Source organism: Parasteatoda tepidariorum, chromosome 1 (assembly GCF_982258835.1).
Source record: "Parasteatoda tepidariorum strain Cologne lab strain chromosome 1, Ptep-v5.0, whole genome shotgun sequence".
Lineage (NCBI taxonomy): Eukaryota > Metazoa > Arthropoda > Arachnida > Araneae > Theridiidae > Parasteatoda > Parasteatoda tepidariorum.
Genome location: NC_141755.1, coordinates 120,849,473 through 120,871,915, shown reverse-complemented (window position 1 = coordinate 120,871,915; position 22,443 = coordinate 120,849,473). Strand labels below are relative to the sequence as shown.

Here is a 22,443-nt window from a genome sequence, read left to right as displayed (position 1 = left end):
ACTGATTCGGATTTCTGGCTCCCCTAAATATAGGGGGTAGCCACAATCTGGGAAATATGATCCCAATAGTTATATCAAAAAAGTGGTAAAGTTGGATCCCTGTGTTAATTTTACTTTCTACGTATTTTGCTATATATTGAACTTTTTAAGCTAATTGAAAATTTTTTGCATACAATTATAAAATTCATTTATCCAAAGATAATTCCATGCAAAAGATAACTTTCAATAAAGATTTATTAATTCATTTAATAATGGTTGAAAAAATCTTGAATTGTAAGATTTACAATTTTTTGAATCATTTTAAAGACTGTACATTTATATGGTAGATTACAAAATTTGATCAAAATTGATTTAATAGTTGATTTAATAGTTTGATCAAAATAGATTAATAAGTGAATTTAAAAAAAGCCAGATGTTTAAAATTCTGTTTTCGTGAACTATTCTACCAATTTTGCTGAAATTTTGTAATGTAAAATTACATTCTATAAGCTGATGTAAATAATATCTTACAATATCTTATGCATATCTTACAATTCAAAATTTTTTCAACTAATATTAATTAAAATAAGAATTTTTTTTGAAATATTGATTAAAAGTTATTTTCAATTTGCTTTGGAATTTCTCAAGATAGGTGAAATACACAAAAAGTAAAATTCAAATTTAGGGGTCCAAATTTTGGACCACTCTCTTCACCAAACTATGGGGATCGTGTTTTCTAGATTGCAGCTATTCCCTGTATTTTAAGGATCAGAAATCAAAAAGATATGTTTATTTAGAGAAAGTACATTTCTGTGTCTGATTTCATAACTTAAAATATGGTCTGTACTAATTAGTTAGCATATTTGATGTCACTTCCTCGAACCATTAAGATTGTGTCCTAGAATGCTAGAAACCAGTTTCAGTGGTTCCCAACTTATTAATTTCCTTTTTTTCCAGCTACCTAAAAATGACTAGTTGCACTTTTGTATACACAAAGTTTTGTATCACAAAGTTCAAATATGCAGGATATTTACATATAAATCTTCTGATTTAAAATTCCATTATTAAGAAAACTATTTTTATAAATACTTGCTGTATGTGTTGTTGTGGAGAACAATTCATTAAGTTTTTTATTTTCTTAATTTGTTTCCCTTAAATTTTTATCTCTGTCTTCATGAGTAGTTTATTTTTAGGACAAAAATATAGTCTACACCACATATATATTGGGAAATAAAAAGAAATCTTGGATAAATCTCATAGATGTTTGATAAAATCTTGCTTTTGTAAAGTGTTACTGTATAGAATCACTTGTAAACGAAACAAAGAACAAAAAAAAACTGATTACATTAGAAGATGCTAATTTCTTTAGCATTTTTAACAACATTTATCTGTATAAATTATTGTTGAAATGCGATTTTACGCTTAAACATTTTTACAGAATAATCACAAAGAGCAATTCTTGAATAAGCATAAAGCTATACTTGTATAAAAGCACTACAAATTTTATGACAATGACATAAAACTAGATCCTGAAAATGGCAATTAGATTTAACTACATTTCAATTGGAATCAGGTGTAATACTTTTTCTAGTATACAAAATATAAAATAAAATATCTCTAGTGGTATATGCAGAGCATGTCCTGAAGTAGGTTAACCATTCTCACAATGATTAACATTAAGAAAAATATTCTTACAGTAAAAGCATGTAACAAGATAAAGAATTTTCCATCAAGTTTTAATTTCAAATTTTTTTCAACAGATGGTGCTATGGAGTGCCAATGTCAAATGCTTGAAAATGCCAAGTTTAAAAATTTTAAATCTTTAAAAGAACCATAATTGTTTGATTAATATTAAACTTTTTCTTCTTATAAGTTTTTTAACTTTAAAACTTTTTTTGAATACCATCAGTCAAATACACATAGTGCATATAATATGTGTCTTACTGTGTTAACAGTACACTTGTTTTGCCATTTTTTCTAAAAGGTTTTCAATGATGGTGAGTTTTACTATTTTTTATATTTTATTAACTTTATTTTATATTTTATTAACTTTATTTATATTTTTTATATTTAGTGTTTTCTTAAAAAATAGATATTTTTTTCACTTCATGAATAAATTTAAGAAAGGGGGGATTTCTTATAAATAATGATTAAACTGAACTTAGTGACATGACAGCCCCTGGAGGGCCAAGGCCTACTGTTCCCGTCTCACTTTTCTTAAAGTTTGTGATTAATAATTATTATGAAGCAGAAAAAAAAAATCTATTTTGAGATTCTTTTTTCACTTCCTTGTGTTTAAAAGATATATATTCCCTTTTATGTGCCTTTTAACTTCCTATAACCTATATTCATATATATATATATATATATATATATATAAAACTATAACCTATATTCATATATGTATCTATGTTGGCAAGATTGAGAGACAATTCTATTAATTTAGCAAATTCAGTTTTTTTTCCAAGCATTCTCTTTGTTCTATGTTCATTTAAAAAAATATGTATTAATTTAATTAATTTAGGAGAAAGGCGGCAGTCGATAAATTGGCAAGATTCTGAGGAGATATTTTTATTTATTTTGAGAATTCTGTTAATTTCTGTATATGTTCACTTTGTTCTGTGTTCATTTAAAAATATCTAATGACTTTATGAACAACTTTAAAAAATACTTACTTCACTTTGATCTATTTTTTTAAAAAAAAGTACATATTTTTTCTTTAGGAGAAATAAGCAAATCTTATAAATTGGCAAAATTATGAGAGAGTCTTATTTATTTTTGTTGATGTTTACTTTCTCCTGTGTTCTTCTAAAACTACATATTTGCTTTATGAATTAATTTAGAAGGAAGAAAGTCTTATAAATTGGTAAGATTATGAGGGTAGATCAGCATTACATCTTGCTGTAGGTGCTGGAAACATTGAATAGTTCGCTTTCTGGTAATTTTAAAACATTTAAAAAAATTTAAATTAAGGCTGTTTTTTATCTTTAATTTTTTGTACAGATTGTGAATAATACCTGTCCAGGAGCTACTAATATAGACTGATATCAGAAATCTGTCTAGGTTTTTCTGTGAGATACCTATTTTGTAAAAATTTAGACATAATTCGTAAAAATTATGTTGAAAAATTAACACAAAAATGTGATGAAAATATGGATTTATCGTTTCTCACGGGATACAAAAATACAATTAAGAAAAAGTATTGCGTGAAACTACCATTTTTTCTGAAGTTGAATTTGTGAAGGTACCGCTAAGAGGTAGTAAATTAGGCCTGGACAGACCCCTAGATATGTGATGTCAACAAAAACTTTAGATTTTTTTTTATTAAGAAGATTAGATTAAATTAAAATACAGAAACAGAAAAGTAATAAAAAAATTCTTTATAATTTCCGTATTGGAATAACAACATCTAAATTTTTTAATATCTGATAGAAAATTTATTATTTAATTATAGAGTATTAAATTAGGAAATTAATCAACAACACTGAAACAGAGACAAAAAGATATTGCCCTGAATTATTTATAAAAATTGCTGATAGAAATTAATTTAAATAAAGTTTTAATCACAACTTTCTGATGATATTTTAGATATTAATATTGTTTGCCACACAAAACTGTGCTATTCTCACATTGTATCCATTATTGCAAACAACAAAAACAAGCTTTAAAGATTCATGCTTAGCTGTTCTTTTAGGAGTATTAGCAAAAAAGTATGTCTAATTTTTTTGAAAAATGTGATCCTCTTCTGTAATTTCTAACAATTCATAAGAATTTTTCTGAGAAAAGTTGTTGTTTTAATTTATTAGTTTACTAAGTTGACAATAGTTTCATATTTTCTTTGAACCAATTGCCAATATATAGTTGACTGTTATTTTTAAATTTCTTTCAATTTTTTCCCTTTTTAGGTTTCAAAGGAAACATGCAACACAGATATATTAGATAATGTATTTGCACACCTCTACATTGAGCTGCTAAGAAAGGTAAAAATTGATTTAAAAATGAATTTAAACTGTATTTCCGTCTTGTGAGTTATTTACTATTATTGTTTTCATGCATTGCGTTTGTTGCTCAATTTACATTTTAATAATTAAAACTCATGTCAAACAATTGTTAACAATGTTAAAAGAATTTTATATGGTGTAATTTGTTTTTGTACTGTGAGGGGACACAGTTCAAAGAAAACTTTTAAACTAATCTAAGTTGCACAAATAAACACAGGAAATTTTTTTTATGATGATTAGGCACATTTGTAGTATGACTTATATGTCTTTAGTAAGGGACTCTACAATAGCTCACTTACCTTCATACCAGTAGCAAAAAATCTCTAGCACAGCAGCATGTATATTATAACAGCATTTGCATAGTACTTTTTCGTGTAAGTTTTCTTTTTTGAATTGGAACAGCTGCTCAAAATACTTTAAAACAAAATTTTGGCTCTTTCTGCTCAAAAATGAAAAAATATATATATATTTCTTCAAAATTGCTCTCAGCTGTTCCAAAGCTTCTAATGTTCAATGAACTAATGACCATTGCTCAATGAACTTTGTTCATTGAGCAAAAAGTGTAGCTTTAACCCAATTTGGTGCTAAATTTGTCTTCAAAAATCAGTTTTGTCTCTCCAAAGAAGCAACCACAATTTTCGTTTTTTACCTATATATCAATTAACGTGTTTAGTTGGACTTTTTGTTTTCCTCATTGAATAGAGTGCATCCTATAACTAATTACTAAAATTACAAAATTCACTTGTCCAGTAATTCAGCTTAAGCTTTATAAAATTTCCAAATACGCAATTTATGTTGTTTCAAAAACACAATAAATCACAAAGGGAACACGAAAAGAAGGTATTATGCATTCTTTGAAGCATGGGAATATCCAACATGAAAAAAATCTCGTCAGCAGATGTATGTAAGCAAAATTATAACCAAACTTTAAATATGTATGAACAAAAGTCTTTTTCTTATTAATCTCATTTCTATTGTATCAAATTACATTCTTGCTTTTACCTAATGCAGGCATTTGACCAGTTCTACTTCAAAACCTTAATTGTCCAAAGCTCTTTTTGTTTTGAATTTTTTTGTTTTTTCTACGAACATAAAGAAGAATTTCAATGGGCATATTGATCGATGAATAAAGACAGGGGACAGAACGTTTTTAAAAAGTACTTAAAGATGCTTTTTAGATTGGGTGTTTGTAAAAATTGCTTAATTTTTTCTTTTCCTAAGTTAAATTTTTTCTTTGCCACATTGATTGTCACTACAGGTAACAAAAAGCGTGGTTTTCACAATGTTTTACTAATGATTTTCACAACTCATTGAGCCATAGTCTGTTCTTGTGTACCATTATACTTATCGTGTAGAAGCACCAATCATTTCAATGACTCGTGGATCTGCATGCGCTTATACTGTGCTGGATTCTTGCACTCGTAGAGCAGTCAACAAGCAGCACTTTGAAATTTTAGTCTCCCTTTGAATAATTTGATTTAATAAGGACTAATTGAGATTTTCTTTTTAATTATGAGAGTTGAGATGCCTGATTAACTGCCCTATATAATGAAGTAAAAAATTTGAGACTTTTTATTGTATCATGACTTTACCACATTCTTCATGGAAATTTGCTGCACTCTTAAATTGTTTTATGGAAAGAAAAAAAACCTGAATATCTTTTAATGGCAAGATCTTAAAAAAAGAATGAATTGAGGAGCTTCTAATCTTTTAACATTTAGCAAATACAGAAAGAAACCTTATGTTACAGATTTTTCAATTCTAAATTATGCAATTTATATTTTTGTCCATTTTATATAAAAAAATAATTGAATTTAAACATTTAATAATTTTTGAATTATAAAATAGGATGAATGTAGGAACATTTTACTTTTAACAAAAATGTTTAGTTTCAATACTTGTTGCATTTTCATTTCAAAAATAATGAATTTTTTTTTATTAAAGAAATATTGACCAAATTACAGATTTTAATAAAAATTTAACATAGGCCATTCAGTAATTGTAATGTGAATTTATTAGTGTTTTCTTAATTTGTTTAAATGTCTACACATCTTTATATGATCAATAATATTAATCTTATAAATGTTTTTATACAAAAACATTTATAAATAATTTTTATTTAAATCTAAAATATTCACTTGATAACTTAACCCTTTGCCTGTAATGCCTGAACTCTGTTCGGGTAAGGCAAATGCGCCAATTTTAGAATGCTGGCCTGAGTTCGTGCAAGAGAAAAATCGGTGTTTCAATTCCAATGCATAATATGTAATTTACCATTTTTCCATTGGATGGTGATACTTGTTTTTGAATTTTCCTGAGAAAGATTCTGTTGTTTTCAGCCATTTGTCAGATTTTTTTTCAAATTCTGCTGTTCTTCTCTTGGATGGAATTCATGACAGTTGATATAAAAAATAATATTTTTCTATTAGTTTATTATATTTATCTTGAAATTTATGGCATTCGATTTATTTTGCTGTAATTTGAAAAAAATTACTGTACATTAACATTTCCCATTCATGTGAAAATATTGAACATGGTAGAATTCACTTAAAATTTTGTTTTTATAAAAAAATGATCTATTTCTAACATGTTGATGATATTAGGAAGCAAAATTAAAGAGACATTTTTTTCTTTTTTGGCGCATTTTTCCCAAATATATTCCAGAGGCAAGAAGTTAAATTCAAGTTTAAAAAAAGTTTTTTGCAGTTTGTTGATTATATATATATATGTAATAATTTGCTGTTTAATACTTATACATATTTCAGTTACATCCATGTAAATATGTAAATAAGGAAGATTGATTTGCTCTGTCATGTGAAAATTGGAAGAGTTTATTTTTTATATTTTCTGATTTTAAATAATTTTTTCTTGATTTGAAATCTAACTAACAAATTGTAAGTCTTTGCATATATAAATTCATGAAGATGTTGAGCTTGAATAAAAATAACTATGGTTGTTTTCAATCAAGGATTAGTTTGTAATAATCGTATAATAGTCTTATCCATTTTAGTTAGAAATCTAAGCATTTTACTTAAAAAATGGTTTTTATTTGATATTAAGCAATGTGATTACAGGACTTTGATTGATAACTGATTTTTTTCAAAAATCATTTTGCCAAATCTTGATCAACTTTGGATAGATAAATTTTTCTATGTCAAGTTTTCACTAACTAGTTAAGTCTTAAGCATTATTATTTGGCAATATCTTTTTATGTCATTATAGTTGATGATGCATATTTTTGTGCATTAGGCTTTGCTGATAAGGCTGATATTTTATTGAAAAAGAGCCTTCACACTAGTGCTGATGACTCTGGTGCAACTCCTTTACCTTATGCTGCTTTTCATAATTATGCTTTTCATAATATAATTAAAAATTCATTTACATTTTATTTATTGTATTTCTACATATTCACAATGTTCATAGATATATTACTTGCTTACTTTAGCATATTTTTTCTCCATAAATTTACATAATAATTAAAACTAAGAAATGCTGAATGCCATTTTGGGTTCTGAGGGTTATTTTTGTCATTTGTGTAGCTGTGATTTTCTTATATCTATATAAGGCTAAAACATTTTAACTGAATTCAAAATATCTGTTTTTCTCATTATCAGCATGATGGCATTTTTGAAACTTATTTCTTTGTTCATTTATAAGTTCTTTACTTATTTCATCTTCTATTTCCCTCATTATTTTAATTAACTAAAGTTTAGAAATTCTTAAATTTTTGCTCTTGCATTTGGTATTATTTTTATAATTTATGTAGTTTTTTTTTATTTATTAAGCTATTTTTTTACAATTAACTCAATTCCCCCCCCTCATACTTAGATATAGTATTTTTGGTATAAATGCCAATATTAATTATGAATGCCTTATATATAGTATAGTATGATGATGGTATAAATGCCAAGTAGTAAATATATAATATAAATGCTAAGTTTTCCTCATAATTTGATATGGTTATATTTTTTAAACATATTTAACCCTGTTTGGATTTTTGAACTTGTATTTTAAATTAAAACTTTCTCAGTACAGAAATATATTTGAAATTTGTCAAAAAGAGCAATTATATTTCTCTAGATGAAATTCTTACTTAAATTAATGCAAAGTAGAGTTCTAGTTTTAAAATAAATTATTACTTTTTCTGAAGAAAAATAAATTTTCAATTTGCGTGTTTTATTTGTATGTTAATGAATGTCTGTTTTAAAAAAATATTTTTCTCTGTTTTAAAAAACGAAGATATGTAATTAGGGACCAATAAAGAATTTAAAACTTAACCCTTATTTTTGTAAACATTTTACAGATTATTTTAGTTTTAAACATTATTAAATTAATTTTTTTAGAGTTACAACAATTACCTACCATATTCATAGTTTCCAACTCTACTGGATTTTCCAGGAGATTACTCGATTTTGCAAGTCTCCCCTGGTCTACTGGTTTAATAAAAATTCTGATGGTTTTTATACATTTTAGAAAATTCCTAAAATTGAGTAAGTTCCCTATGAAAATAAAAATTTTGCACAGATTATTACTTGCTTAAATATTTAAATAAATATTACTAATAAATATGGATGCGAGCCTCACTTATAATAATTAGTTTCAATGAAGTTCATTTAATGTCAATCATAACTGCAAAACATAGCAGTTTTTCTATTTTGATGACTATAAAAACTTCTAAAATTCCATATGTATAAAATATTAGTACATTATCTCGAAATTTATTTAATTTGATGAAATCTACTGGATTTTTTTCCTATTCATGTTGGCAGCTATACATGTTACTCAGTAAAACATAATCAGGTATACATATCATTTTATGTTTATTCAAATTAGGCAATCATATTTTAAATTTATCATTTTTTAAATTTATATATTTCTAATCATATTTATTGATGGGATTATAAATATAATGGATCAAGTAAAACTAAATTATATGCTTCCCTAATCAAATCTCTTAAGAAAGCTAAATATGTTATTTTGTCAAACAAGCTAAATATGTTAATTACAAGCTCTGGTTTTGTAGAGCATAACCACTTTATTATACCTAGACACTGCTTTTATAACTTGCTGCATCCAGGCAAAAGTTTAGAGGGTAAGTATGGACTTAAGTGAGTCCTTTGTATATGGATAATAAAAATGGTAGGCATAATGAAAAAAAAACTTTAAGTATTATTTCTTAAAATAATAATTTTTAATTATTTTCACCCTTCTTAAAAATAAAAATTTAGTGTAATAACAATTAAAAATAATGTTTTTCATGATTTAGTGTATAAAAAAAATTTAAAAGAAACATTTACAATGAATCAGATGTATAATTATGGTAAGTTTCCTTCTCACTAACTTTAAAAGTTTAAGTGTAACAACTGTCTTTGAATTAACATGTTGTAGATACAGCTGAGAAATTTTAATTTTTGTGAATTTTCCTCAGTGTATTTAAAGTTATTAAATATTTACGATGCATTTAAAGTTCAAGTTAAATCTCTTTTCAACACCTTGTTTTTGAAGATACTGAAATTTTTAAGAATTGTTTTGTATATTTTGTTAGAAAGTTGTGGAAACATTTTTATCGAGATCTTTCATTTATTACATTGCTGATGCCAGTGGAAGGAATGCAATTTTATGGGCTGCTGCAAACAATGCTAATGACGTCATTGAAATTATGGCAACGAATGGAGTTGTACTGGACTATTCTGACAAAAATGGTTTGACAGGTATTAAGTTTCTTTCTTTTATACATCCCAGCAAACACAACATTTAAGGCGGGATAACGGGACAATATACAGTGACCGATAGCACCGTCATCGGCCCAACATAGTTGGCCGAATCGGCTGCGGCAAAAAAGAGTCCGGCCGGCAGCTGGAGCCGATACTGTCAATGATGTCGGGTCGATGTCGGCCATTTGACACATTTTTATCGGGCCATTTTTGGCAAGTGCATATCGGAATTGTATTGGCTGTTTTCAGTTGTCCAGAAACATTGAAATTTCCCCGATAGAGACCCAATATTAAAATGACGCTGGTTTATAATGGACCAATATCGGCTGGTTTCAGTTTGCCGATAATGACCCATCATTAAAAAGGATATTATTTTATATTGCGCCAACAAGTAGCCAATAAATTTCCATAATGGACCAATATCGGCTGTTTTCAGCTTTCCGATAGTGACCCATCATGAAAGAAGGATATTAATTTATATTGCGCCAACAAGTAGCCAATAAATTTCCATTAATGGTTATATTTTCTTCTTTAACTTTTCTCAGTGTTAATACTTTTTACTTAGGACTCTCGTTGTAGAAGCTATGTTATTCTGATAGTTACTTTTTTCCTTAGTGCCTGATAGAGCCAGTATATATGAAGGTGCATTTTTATTTAATTATAATTAAAACTTTTACTTTTTTTTAAAGTACTTTTATTTATTTCTTTTCTGGGGCACTTATAGGAAACATTTTAACAAAAACAAATTGCTTTGAAAAAGGGCTGTATTGAATGTAACAACAAAAATTTCTTTAAAAATGTAACTTAAAGTATCAAATTTAAGTAAATGTAACTTATAGTATCAAATTTTAGTAGAAATAAAAGCAAACTCTCCTTCTTTTTTTATATTTATAAGCATACTAACCCTTTTGTGTTTTATGATAGAAGATTGTAATATAGTAAATTATAGTTTGATTGATTCATCTAACAAAAATATTATAAAAGAGTTAATTTTTTTATATATTCTTTTTTTGTAATTTAAATTAGAACTTTATATTTAATTTATTATTTTTTGTATCAACTATGTTTATAAAAATTCGAGGTATTAACTTTCCTAATCTTATTTAAAAACAATCGAAAATAAAAAAAATTTAAATTATAGTTATAAATTAAATAAAAATTCCTTTGTGTTATTGTAAAGTATATAGTTTAGTTATATAATTTTTTTGTTTTCATTTAATGATTAATATGAATTCTAAAAAATTAAAATTATAAAAAACAGTTTTATTTTAGGTTGTGTTTCTTCTCAAATAATTTTTAATTTTAGGTGGTGATTACATGTTAATGGAAAATTTACATTATTTTCAGTGTAATTATCTGGTTAATATCTTTTTGCATGTATATTAATTTAATGTTAGTGTTTATAATTATCAGTTAACAAGGAAATAAGCAAATAAATGTTTCAGGAAATTTATTTTAACAATATATAAAAGCTTTTGCTGACAAATGTTTTCAGAAATTTATTTTATCAATAGTATTAGAAATAGTAGTAATAATATAGTAGAATTATAAAATTTATATCATTCCAGCTTCAGAAATATTCTTCAGAATTTTTCTTCCTTTCTTTCTACGACCTTCTTTGTCTCCAGCATATCTCAGCCACCTTTTCAACAGCATCTCCTACTGATGCTTGTGCGACGTCAGGGAATTTACTTCGGACAACACCTATAAATCAATTTCAGTTTCAGTGTTTAATGTTTTCTATATAAGATAAACAGTGAAAGAAATAAGAGAAATTATCATTTACACTTTAAAATATTAATCAATACCTATTGAATATTAAGAGAACCCAATCCAACCATAAACTACAATATGTCTATTTAAAAATTATTCCAGAAAAAATGTAAACAATAATTTTTATTGTAATTTTGTATGATAATGGTAGGCTATTAAAGTTAGTGTATAGATATTATGTATGGTATTATATAAAGTTATTATAATTAAAACAAAAGAACCATGCTCAAAACAAGTCTAACTAACATTTTAATTTGTCATCGAAACCAATTAAAATTAATGTTAGAAATGCATTTAAAAATTCGACTTTTTATTGTGTAACTACTTGAATATCCTTCTTACGAGATAAAAAAAAAAGTTTAAATAATCTATAAATTGGTGTTAATCATCACTACGAAATCATTCACAAAACGGAAAGGCATATGCCGATACTGACCAAATTTATAAAACTGAAAGAATAATTTAAAATTTATTTGACTTACTATTTTTTTGTTGTATTTAATGGCAACTTTACATAATTAGTATTTATTAGTTTCAAAACACATTTTTGAAAGTTACATTGCTAATGACTGATAGTCAAAATTTACCATAATAAAAACAGATTTTAAAAGCCTAACATTAAACAAAATAATCTCGAGTTTTCAGACAACATCAGAAATATTAGTTTAGTGACTTTCTTCAAATATGCTACCACCTTTATGTTGATCATTAAGCTTATCTGACTTAATGAATAGATAGATAGTAAAAAAAAGTTCAATGAAGTACTTTTTTACTTGAATAGATCTATAAGTACGCAAACATCACTCATATTGCCTTTAGAATATTTGAAAAACAGATTGTCCAGTTTAAAATAAAACAATACCTAATGATAAACCAGTCTGAAAATTTCTTTCTTTAAATCTCTCAACGAATTTAAATTTTTGAACAACTCTTAAGATTGATATTTAAAATTTTGCCCCCAGCCGTGATAGAAGAAACTTTACCGTATTAAATATAGCTAATTTTAAATTTATATATAATTATGTTAAGTTTTTAAAATTTTTATGATTTAAGCTTTTTTTATGATAAAGTTATTGTCTATTATTTTATTTTAAGTTAGTTTTTTTTTTTTTTAAGTGAAAAGCAAAATTTTTTTAAAACTTCGATTTGGTTATTACATGGATGTATCTACCGCATATCAAGAATTAAAAATTTTTTTCGAGATTTGTTTTGTTATCTTTCAAAGACAAACTCAATAGTTTGTTTACTAGATTACCAGGGAAGAAAAAAACATCAATCTAACCAACTCAATATTAAAAAAAAAGAAAAAAACGCCACAGGGCTCTTACATGGCTTTTGAGTAGTTTCATCTGAGCTCATCCTTTCCCCCGGTAAGTTCTTAGTGTGAAAAAAGCCCATCAGATCTCTTTCACTCAAATATTTAAATGTTTGCAATATCTGTCTACGAGATGGCGCTGCCATAAACATGATTTTTTTTCTTCTTTTTTTTGAAGTATAGTAAATAAGCCAAAGTTTAAAAATGCTTTAGATTTGAAGAAAAGCTTCAATTTCAATTTATAATCACTATTTTACCTTATTATTTGGGCTCTAGAGTGGACATATAACTTCATTAAATAGTTAATAAACTTTTTTATGAGCATGCATAATGGTAACATGCATTCGAGTAATATTTTAGAAATTAAAAAACTAAATCACAAAAACTCTTTTTCACTCAACTTTCATATTGGTATATATTTCCATTTGCAAATTATTTTATGACAGCCACCTTATTTAAAAACTTTTCAAACAACGAGATTTTATTAGATTTCTCCAAATTAAGGGCTTGAAACTAAAAAATATAAATTTTTTAATCTAATTATAGAAAAATGTTAAGATAATGGGTAAGGTAAAATAGAATGTTTGCTGAGCTTAACAACTTAAATTTATAACATAACATGCTCTACATCTGTAAAATTTATAACATAAAGTATTACCTGCAATTGTATGATCGTTAGATATTCTTGGATTGATTTTGTCATGGGGATGAGTTTTCCAATTTCCTGTATAAGAGGTTGCGACAGTCATTTGTTGAATCCTTGGCGAACAAAGTCCTCCAATATCTGAACCCTCCAATATCTAGTCCTCCAATCCTTATATCTGAAATTGACATTGTGGAACTTACTAATTTTAATAATAGTAAACTAAACTTACTAAAATAATTTCATTAAACAAAGAAAACAGTAAAACAATTTTAGAATATCAGACCTCATTATTTGGTGTCAATATAGCTACAAGCAATTGTGCTATCCCTGTTCATTGTTGACTTTTACAAAGAAAAACAATGAATCCAGTCAAATTCTACCCCCCCCCCCCCCAGTAGTAGCTAAAATAATTTTTAAATTTGCTATTTTTTAATTCAGATAATACAATCCTGAAGCATCCTCAAACTTTTAGTCAAATATTTGAAAATAATGTGAATAAGTTCTTACTCTGTCTACTTTACACACAACCACACACAAAAATCAGATTGCTTTAGAAATTCTTTCTGAATTGACAATATATATATATATTATTTTAATTTAAAGCTCATTACAAATTTAAGTAAATGTAACACTTCGAAATTAAAAGTAATGCTTCAATCATCTTAGTTAAAAAAAATTACTAAGACTGAAAAAGATGAAAAATCTGATTAGTTTCTAAATGAAATGAGTAAAAATAAATGAATTAATTAATTTAAAATATATATATATATATATATATATATATATATATATATATATATATATATATATATATATATATATAAATAAAAAAATACAAGAAAACACTAAGAAAGTTAAGAAAAACAATAAGTATCATTTATTGCGCTTAAGCTGCAAGTAAACAGCACTCATTAGATAAGTTCAAAATGAAGAATAAAACAAAGAAAAATTATAGACATATGAAAAAAAGGGGGATGGGAAATAATAAGTAAAAAAATAACAAACAACATATTATTTAAAAAAAAAAAAAAAAAAAATTGAAATTTTAATTAAAAAACCGGAAAAAAAGATATAATCTTTTCTTCAGCCCACACGATTATATCCGCAAAACAGAGTGCTTTCTGATATTGTATCAATAATGTTGTTGTTTTATAAAAAATTTTTTGAGTGCTCCTCACACTATTGTATTAATATATTTTGCTTTGGCTTTATTGATACAATATCAGAAAGCACTCTGTTTTGCGGATATAATCGTGTGGGCTGAAGAAAAGATTATATCTTTTTTTCCGGTTTTTTAATTAAAATTTCACATTTTTTTTATTATTTTTTTTTAAATAATATGTTGTTTGTTATTTTTTTACTTATTATTTCCCACCCCCCTTTTTTTCATATGTCTATAATTTTTCTTTGTTTTATTCTTCATTTTGAACTTATATATATATATATATATATATATAAATAAAGAATTCGGCAATAGTGAACAAACAACAATGAACTATTTCCCTTCATGAGGCGAAAGCTAAGTAGGAAAATAATTTATTACTGAAAATTTGTAAGAAATATCAATATTTAGGAGATATAGCAGTTTTTTTCGTTTTATTTTATACTTTTGATAATATAGAATTTTTGCGTAATGGTAATTTTCAAGTTTTTTTATAGGGGAACATTTTCAGGTTTCCTTTTATTATTTTTTTTATAAATCCTTTTTTAAAGACTCTTAAGAGTACAAAAAGAGCATTCTTCTAATTTACGATGTAAGCATTAAAACAACGTATACAAAACTACATTTTCTTAACATTTACTAAAACAAGTCACTTGTCCAAAACTAATCATACGACTAATTATACACCTTATATATGAAATCATTAACTTTAATTTTGAAAGGTAAAGTTGGTAAAAGTTAAGATAAATATTGGTAAATCTTAAAATAAATAAATAAATAAAAATGAAGTACAGAAAATGTTGTAACGAATATTATAATCAGTTACTTACACGGTGTTTAAAAATTCCATACTGTGTTGCCTTCAATATACCTACAAATGGACATGAAAGAAATTCAAGTTTTATATTTTATCTATCAAATAAGTTGCATTAATAAATATAGCAAAAAATCTAATAGTCAAAGGATAAATTAAATAAATTTAACTAAATAATTAATTTTTTAAATACAGCAAAACCACCGGGAAAGACCACCTCTGTGTAGCGACCACTTTTATTTACTATCACTTTTGGAAGGCACGGAATTATTTCTATAGACTTTACAATAAAGAAAACTTTTAAACGTGACCATCAAAATCTACCACAAACCTCTGTAATAAGGTCAAAGAGGGAAAACCGAAAAAATTACCAACTAAAAAAATCTTAACAAATAAGTAGATTTAAATGTATTGAAATTATTTGTAAGTGACTCTTATTTAGAGCGCTCTTTTTTCCCATCTCTACAAGAGATAACCTCATGTTGCAGTCATAGTGCTCTAAAGACGACGCTATCAATTATTTATTTTAAGAGCTAAGACTTAAATTTTAAAAAAAAATTTATTTTCTAAAAAACTAAGAATTTTAAACAAACTTCTTCTCATATTTAAAAGCTAACTAATTTTTGTGATAAAGTTAAATGCAAACTCAAACAAAAAATTTAATCGCTTATTTATTTAAAATAGTTCTATTATTCATAATTAGTAAATTTAACACTAGAAAGACTGAAACTTAGTATATATCTATATTGCCCAAAAGCAGTCAAAATGGCTGGATGGTAAAAGAATAAATAAAGAAATTTATTTAAAATTAATTTTTAATAATTTTTATTTTATTTACAGTTATATAACAAGTTATTAATAGATATTAACAATAAAAAAATTACATGTTGTACAAAACTCTAAGAAATAGTCTCACTATATACATCATTGTTTTTCTAATTGAAAGTAAAAGCAGTAAAAATGACTTTCTTAGGCAATCTAGTGTTAATTATTTTCCAAAAAAATTTAGAAATAATTTTTATGAGCAAGAATGTGAGGGAAACTTTATATTTTTAATGCATAGAGTTCGTCCATTACTCAATTAAGTATTATATATTAAACATAATTTTTTTTTTTTTTAAAAACTGTGTTCCAAAAATTTTTTTACCTTCTAAAAATTTAATTGATAAATTATTTTGAATAGTTAACCATAAAATAAGACATAAGACATCATAAGGTTAAGTAAGGTTAAACATAATAAGATAAGGTAAAACATTTTTTAAGATATAAATGAATGTCATATCCACACCTAATTTAAATAAATCATTGCATTTCGAATAGGACTTATAATCTCTTACTATTTTATTAATTGTATTTATTTACCTTTTAAAAATTTCAATGCTGATTAGAAAGCTTCATTTTGCTATTAGAAAATTATATTTTGACATTTAAACTAAGCCTTTTCCTATTGAAAAAAAAATAGGTTGCTGAAAAGGTATTATTGTAAGATAATATTATAGTACCATTACATATTAAAGTTTTTTTTTCTGTTTTAAACTTATTTTCACTTAGAATTGAGACTTTTTTTTCTTTAATATTCTTATTTACTTTACAATTTTTATTATACAATTGTAATGGTAAGCTGTTTTAAATATGAAAAAATATGTTTGTTCAGTTAAAAGTTTTTTCCTTTTCAGAACAGTTACATTATTGAAAGATGTAATGTCATAAGATTATTACCCATAATACTTTGAGATATTATTTCACAGGCACTTAAATTTTAAATAAACCAGTAACAATTTTAATAAATGAAATAATTTACTTAAATTTAGGTATTGTCTTTAATTTTCAGTATAGACTTTCGTTTCCTAAATTTTGTATATTTTACTATTAATTAAATTTTGTATATTTTAATATTATGTGGTACATCGCTATTAATTTAAAAACTAATTTGGATAATTAAACCAATTATCAGATTGATTAAATTTTAGTGATAAGCCATTTTAAATAGGAAAAAAATGAATTTGGGCACTTAAAATAAACATTTTCTTTAAAAAAAATTTCGATTCATGAAATTATTTTAATAAATCATTTCAAACATGAAGAATTAAATTTGTACTTCAAACTGAGCATTTTCCTTTTAAAAACAATTGTTTATGATAGCTACAATCACAATCATCAATATTATCTTAGTACCGTAACCTACAGTGAATGTTAAATTAATTTTAAGCAAATTTAAGACATTGTATTTCAGTATTGTCTATTTTTACATTTATATACATAGTACATTATAAACATTTACAAACATTAGAGTCTTGTGGCTTTGCAGCAATAGCAATCTAATCTGCTTTCAATAATAATGTAATAGCTTCTAAAGGGGAAAAGCTTAGTTTTGATTACCAAATTTATTATTTCAAATTTTAAAATGGCTGACTAATATTATTTTTAAGAAGTAAAGTAATCAAAAATGATCAAATAAAAGGAAGACAAGTCTTAATTCAAAATGTAAGGCTTCTTTTTTAGTTTCAAATTTGAATGACATTCATTTTTTTGTAAAAAAATGGTTTGTCTTATCTTATTCATAGTTATCTTTTTTAAAACGGTTTATCAATACAATTTTGAGAGAATAAAAAAAAAGTTAATCAATTAAGAAATCAAACGCTTAATTTCAACAATGTTTTGGAAATTATTGATGTAATTAATTGAAATTCCTTTTAATTGAATGACAGTATATCTTATAACATTACATATTTCATTACATTACATTCTCATAACATTACATATATAAGTATTACATACTCATTACATTACATTCTCATAACATTACATATATAAGTATACAATATTTCTCAGTCAGAATTATTTAAACTCATAATATATTTTAAAACAATTATAACGTTTTTAAGTAAAATAGTAAAGAAAATATATAATTTTAAAAATAATTTTTTTAATTAGCATACATATTAGAAATTTTAACATTTCAAACAATTTTTGATTCAGAAGCATTTGAAATTACTTACCGGAAATAAACGTTCTTCCATGAAGTTCCTTGACGAAAATTTTTCAGGGCATCTCACTTTCTTCTAAAATACCTTTGCTACTGCCGAGACTGAACAACGCCAGTTCACAAATGGACCCCGCCAGTTTTAAAACCCGTTTAGGGGGAGGGGTCTACTTCTAAGGGGTCTACTTCTTCTTTTAATTTTGAACACCTTTTTACATTCCTTCCAACATTAAACCCATAATTCAAATTTTTTTTAAATATTTTCCTTTTTGATATGAAATTAGTAAATCCATTAGAATAAATTCGTAAGTCCGCAACCAAATTTTTAGAGGAAAATTTTGTTAGTCGCTTTCAAGAATTTTAAAAATTTTAAACAGCATTTTCTCGTTTTTATTGAATACCTAAAATATTTATCTTTTTGCGATAAAAGTATTCTATATATATATATATATATATATATATATATATATATATATATATATATATATATATATATATATATATATATATATATATATATATATATATAATGCAATATTAGCAAAGCCGAAATATTATCTGGGTCATATAAAGAAAATTGCCCATGATTAATTTCAGATACACCTTGTTTCTCAAGCAAATTTATTAAATTTTTAATAAAAACCAACAATAAGTAAAAGCTTACTTGTTCAGAATTATTTTTAGCATCAAAGAAGAGTAATTGGTTTATTCATATTTATGCAAAAGAAAAATTTAAGGTGCATAGCAAGTTCAAGGTGAGATTATAATATCCAAATGTCCAGCATGTAGCAATTCAATCACCCATTCTAAAAAAAATATTTTTCCAGCTCATACTGAAAAATTTTATTTAATAATTATTTTAATAATTGAAAAACTCTTCGTTATTCATAAGAGATTTTAAACAGAGAAAATATAAAATAATTTATGAATAAATTAATTACGTTAGATGAAAGGGAGCTAGTATAGACATTTAATGCAAATTTGTCAAAAGCGCTTATTAAATAAAATTTTAACTCATGAGGTATTTTCTTAACAATGACTTGAACGCATTACTAAATTCTGGTTACTAAATATCTGAGCATAAAAAAATGTAAATTTTTTTTTTCCAAAAAAATTTTTTTTTAATGTTGTTTTCGCACACACTAGCTCTCAGGGCTAAAGTGGATAATCTTGGTATCTTGTTAAGTAGACATTTATTTTAAATTATTTATTATCCAAGCCATATTAGGGAATAAATATTGACACATATATAACTCAAAATACTAAATCGTAAAAGAACTTTTCACTATACTAAGAAAGAAATTTTGAATACGCATCAATACGTTTGAAAATTATTATTTATTTTGGTTAATTTTATAAATATTTTAAATTAATTTTATTTTTTTAAAAAATTTTAAGCGTCAACTTTAAATGTATATTGAAACACAGTCCCAGTAGTTCTACCTATCGCGGGAGATAGAAGTGTGGTAGCTATTTTTTCCTTGATATTTAAGAAATTTTTTTTTTAGTTAAGATAAAAGGTCTATGATTAAAATGACTATATTCATACCTATATTTAAAAATTAACCATTTCATCTCTTATTATCAAGTTTTTGATGGAATTAACCCGAATATGCAAGGACAGGAAAACCACGAAAACCTCCCTCAGTTTCCAGAAAAATAAAATTCAAAATTTCCAGAGAATTAAAATATCAAAAGAAGAAAGTGCCTCCATCTTCAAAGAGTTTTCGTATGCTGTCTTTAGACAACTGTTACATTCAGATTTACAGAGCTAAATTTTTAAGGAAATTTACAGGTTTTCGGGCGGAAGGAACAAATATCATTCCACGCCAATTTTTTTATTATTGTTCTTTCTTTGACCACTTTATCGGTAACTAACCTCACTGTATCTGAGGTTGATTAAATGAATCAACGAATTAGTCAGAAATTAACTGCAAAAAGAATTTCTGAGATTGGTGAGTGATTGGAACAGGGCCGCATACCTTTTAATATGTTCAAAATAAAGCATAAAATATTCTTAAGCATGCAAGTAGGGTATTTAATAAAATTAAGGCATGGGAGCTGTAAGATCGGAGTTAAGACTGTGAGATCGGAACCAGCTCACATTATGAAGCGACCTCATAAGAATTGTTGTGAGGTTGAAAATAGTACCGAGGTTCGGGGAGTGATAGCGGGCTCGGCGTCCATTAATAAAGGTTTTTTTTTTCATGTAATTTTTTCTCCGAGCTTTTGCTTCCGTTACCTTTTTAATTACTTATTAGTAATTCTCACCTGATTATGTGTTTATTGAGCAATATTGATAACAAATGCTGGAGTTCAAGATAAAAAGTTTGTAAAATAAAATAATTTAAAAAAATATTGAACTAAAAATAAAGAAATTATCTATCTCATCTTCCGAATAAAATAAAAGTAATTTCTTTAAATAGTTGTGCGTAAAAAATTATTTAAAAATAGTAAATAGAAAATGGAGGAATTCTTTATCCAATTTTTTTAATAAAATAAAAGTTATTTCTTGAAGTGGTTATATGTAAAAAAAAAAGGCTCGAAATCGCAACTAACTTTTATATTTTTTTAGTGATTAAAAATTGATGTGATGCATAGCAATAATAATAATAATAATGATTGTTTTTGATATTATTCCTATTTAAAGCATGTGTAATACGCAGCTCTCTTTTAACCGTGACCTTCAGAAATGTTTCTGTGTCCTTCGGCAAGACATATACGTCTACATCAACTAAAGCATAGTGTTCCCCCCTTGGCCACAGGATCCCCCCCTTGTTTTGTTCCCAGTCTTCAAATAAGGTAGAACCCTTTTCTGAGAATCAGCAATCGAACCTTGTTGTTAGCACATCTGGTCATTTGAAAGGAGGAGTCTGTGCATCGTTTACAAATTGTTTTAAAAATTATTATTATTATTATTTTACTTGATTAAAGGAGCAATAAGAGGAAAATGCATTCATCCTAAATTTTCTGTTTTATTTTCTTTTTCTTAAAGCATTACTGATATAATATTCACTAGTGTATGCAAATTTCGTAATGCAAAATATATCACTTGATAAAAAAAATTAAGCATTAACCTCATTTAATTTCAAAATATTTTTTTAAAGATATGCTTATTATTTAGCGCGATATGTCATTCTTTTTTTTTTGTTTCGTTCTTAAACACTATTTAATTCAATCCAATCAACCAAAATTATCTTATCAAAAATACGTCATTCTCTCACCATTAACAGTTGAACAAAAAATAGATAAAGAAGCAATAAATAAAGAAAGAAAGAAAACGTCATAACAAATGTCTTAATCCCAATATATCGAAATGCAAATTTTTCAGGAAACCGCTGCCATAATATATCTACTGAAGTAAATGGAAAAAAAAAGAACTACCTTTTCAAGCTATATTGCAATATTAACAACTTTCAGTACAGCTGCAAAACTGTTACTGTTTTGTAACATTTTAATCATTTAAAGACAGTTAGAACAAACTTTTTTCTAGTTAAGAATTATATCTATTATCTAAATTATGGAGTAGTTTTTCGGTCTGACCCTGTCATATGCAACGACTAACTGATTTTAAATTACATTCGAAAACGATGGCTCCTCATAGTAATGTTATACATTTTATAAGGCGTGCTGTTATCAAACGCTTGGAATAGTTTTGTAGAGGGGACTAAGGGTTAAGTTGAGGGAGTTTAGAGTTAATGAGAACTTTTTTTCTTGGTACTCACTCTTCATAGAACTTTTATTTGTTATTTTATTTTTTATCAAAATGTAACGGAACGAAAAAAAATTACTATTCATTTTAAGTCTTTCAGAAAGAATTAATGCTAACAATTAATAAAAAGCTGCAAACTAGGATAAATGGGAGTTGGGGGGAAAATTCGCCCACATACCCCCTCCTCTACACTCATGATTATTATTTTTATTTTATGACCGCCGTTGAACAGTCGACCTAATTTTTGGGTTTACGACTACTAATGTTCAACGCCGTAGCCTTGTAATTTTGAACCAATCCAGAAGACAAGGAAACTCCTGGATCGGTACCCCCAGAGGTATTGA

General features: G+C 25.8%; 1 protein-coding gene and 1 long non-coding RNA gene across 5 annotated transcripts in view; one reads left to right on the top strand and one right to left on the bottom strand.

Moving 5' to 3' along the window:
* Window positions 1–2,077: 2,077 nt before the first annotated feature.
* LOC147816824 (uncharacterized) overlaps window positions 2,078–22,443 on the top strand; it is a 70,600-nt gene continuing 50,234 nt past the window's right edge. For 2 of the 4 annotated variants that reach the window (XM_087151574.1, XM_087151563.1), the window contains exons 1-4: window positions 2,078–2,917; window positions 3,568–3,689; window positions 3,885–3,959; window positions 9,526–9,691. In XM_087151574.1, coding sequence (XP_087007700.1) covers window positions 3,654–3,689; window positions 3,885–3,959; window positions 9,526–9,691 — 277 coding nt within the window. In that variant the 5' untranslated portion in view covers window positions 2,078–2,917; window positions 3,568–3,653. The remainder of the gene's footprint in view (window positions 2,918–3,567; window positions 3,690–3,884; window positions 3,960–9,525; window positions 9,692–22,443) is intronic. The other 2 variants (XM_087151570.1, XM_087151560.1) reach the window with 1 other exon arrangement.
* Window positions 11,130–18,517, bottom strand: LOC122272478 (uncharacterized). The gene is made up of 4 exons (XR_006227035.3): window positions 18,404–18,517; window positions 15,421–15,461; window positions 13,441–13,603; window positions 11,130–11,398 (listed from the first exon to the last, which is right to left on the bottom strand). It is a non-coding gene; the product is annotated as an uncharacterized LOC122272478 (long non-coding RNA).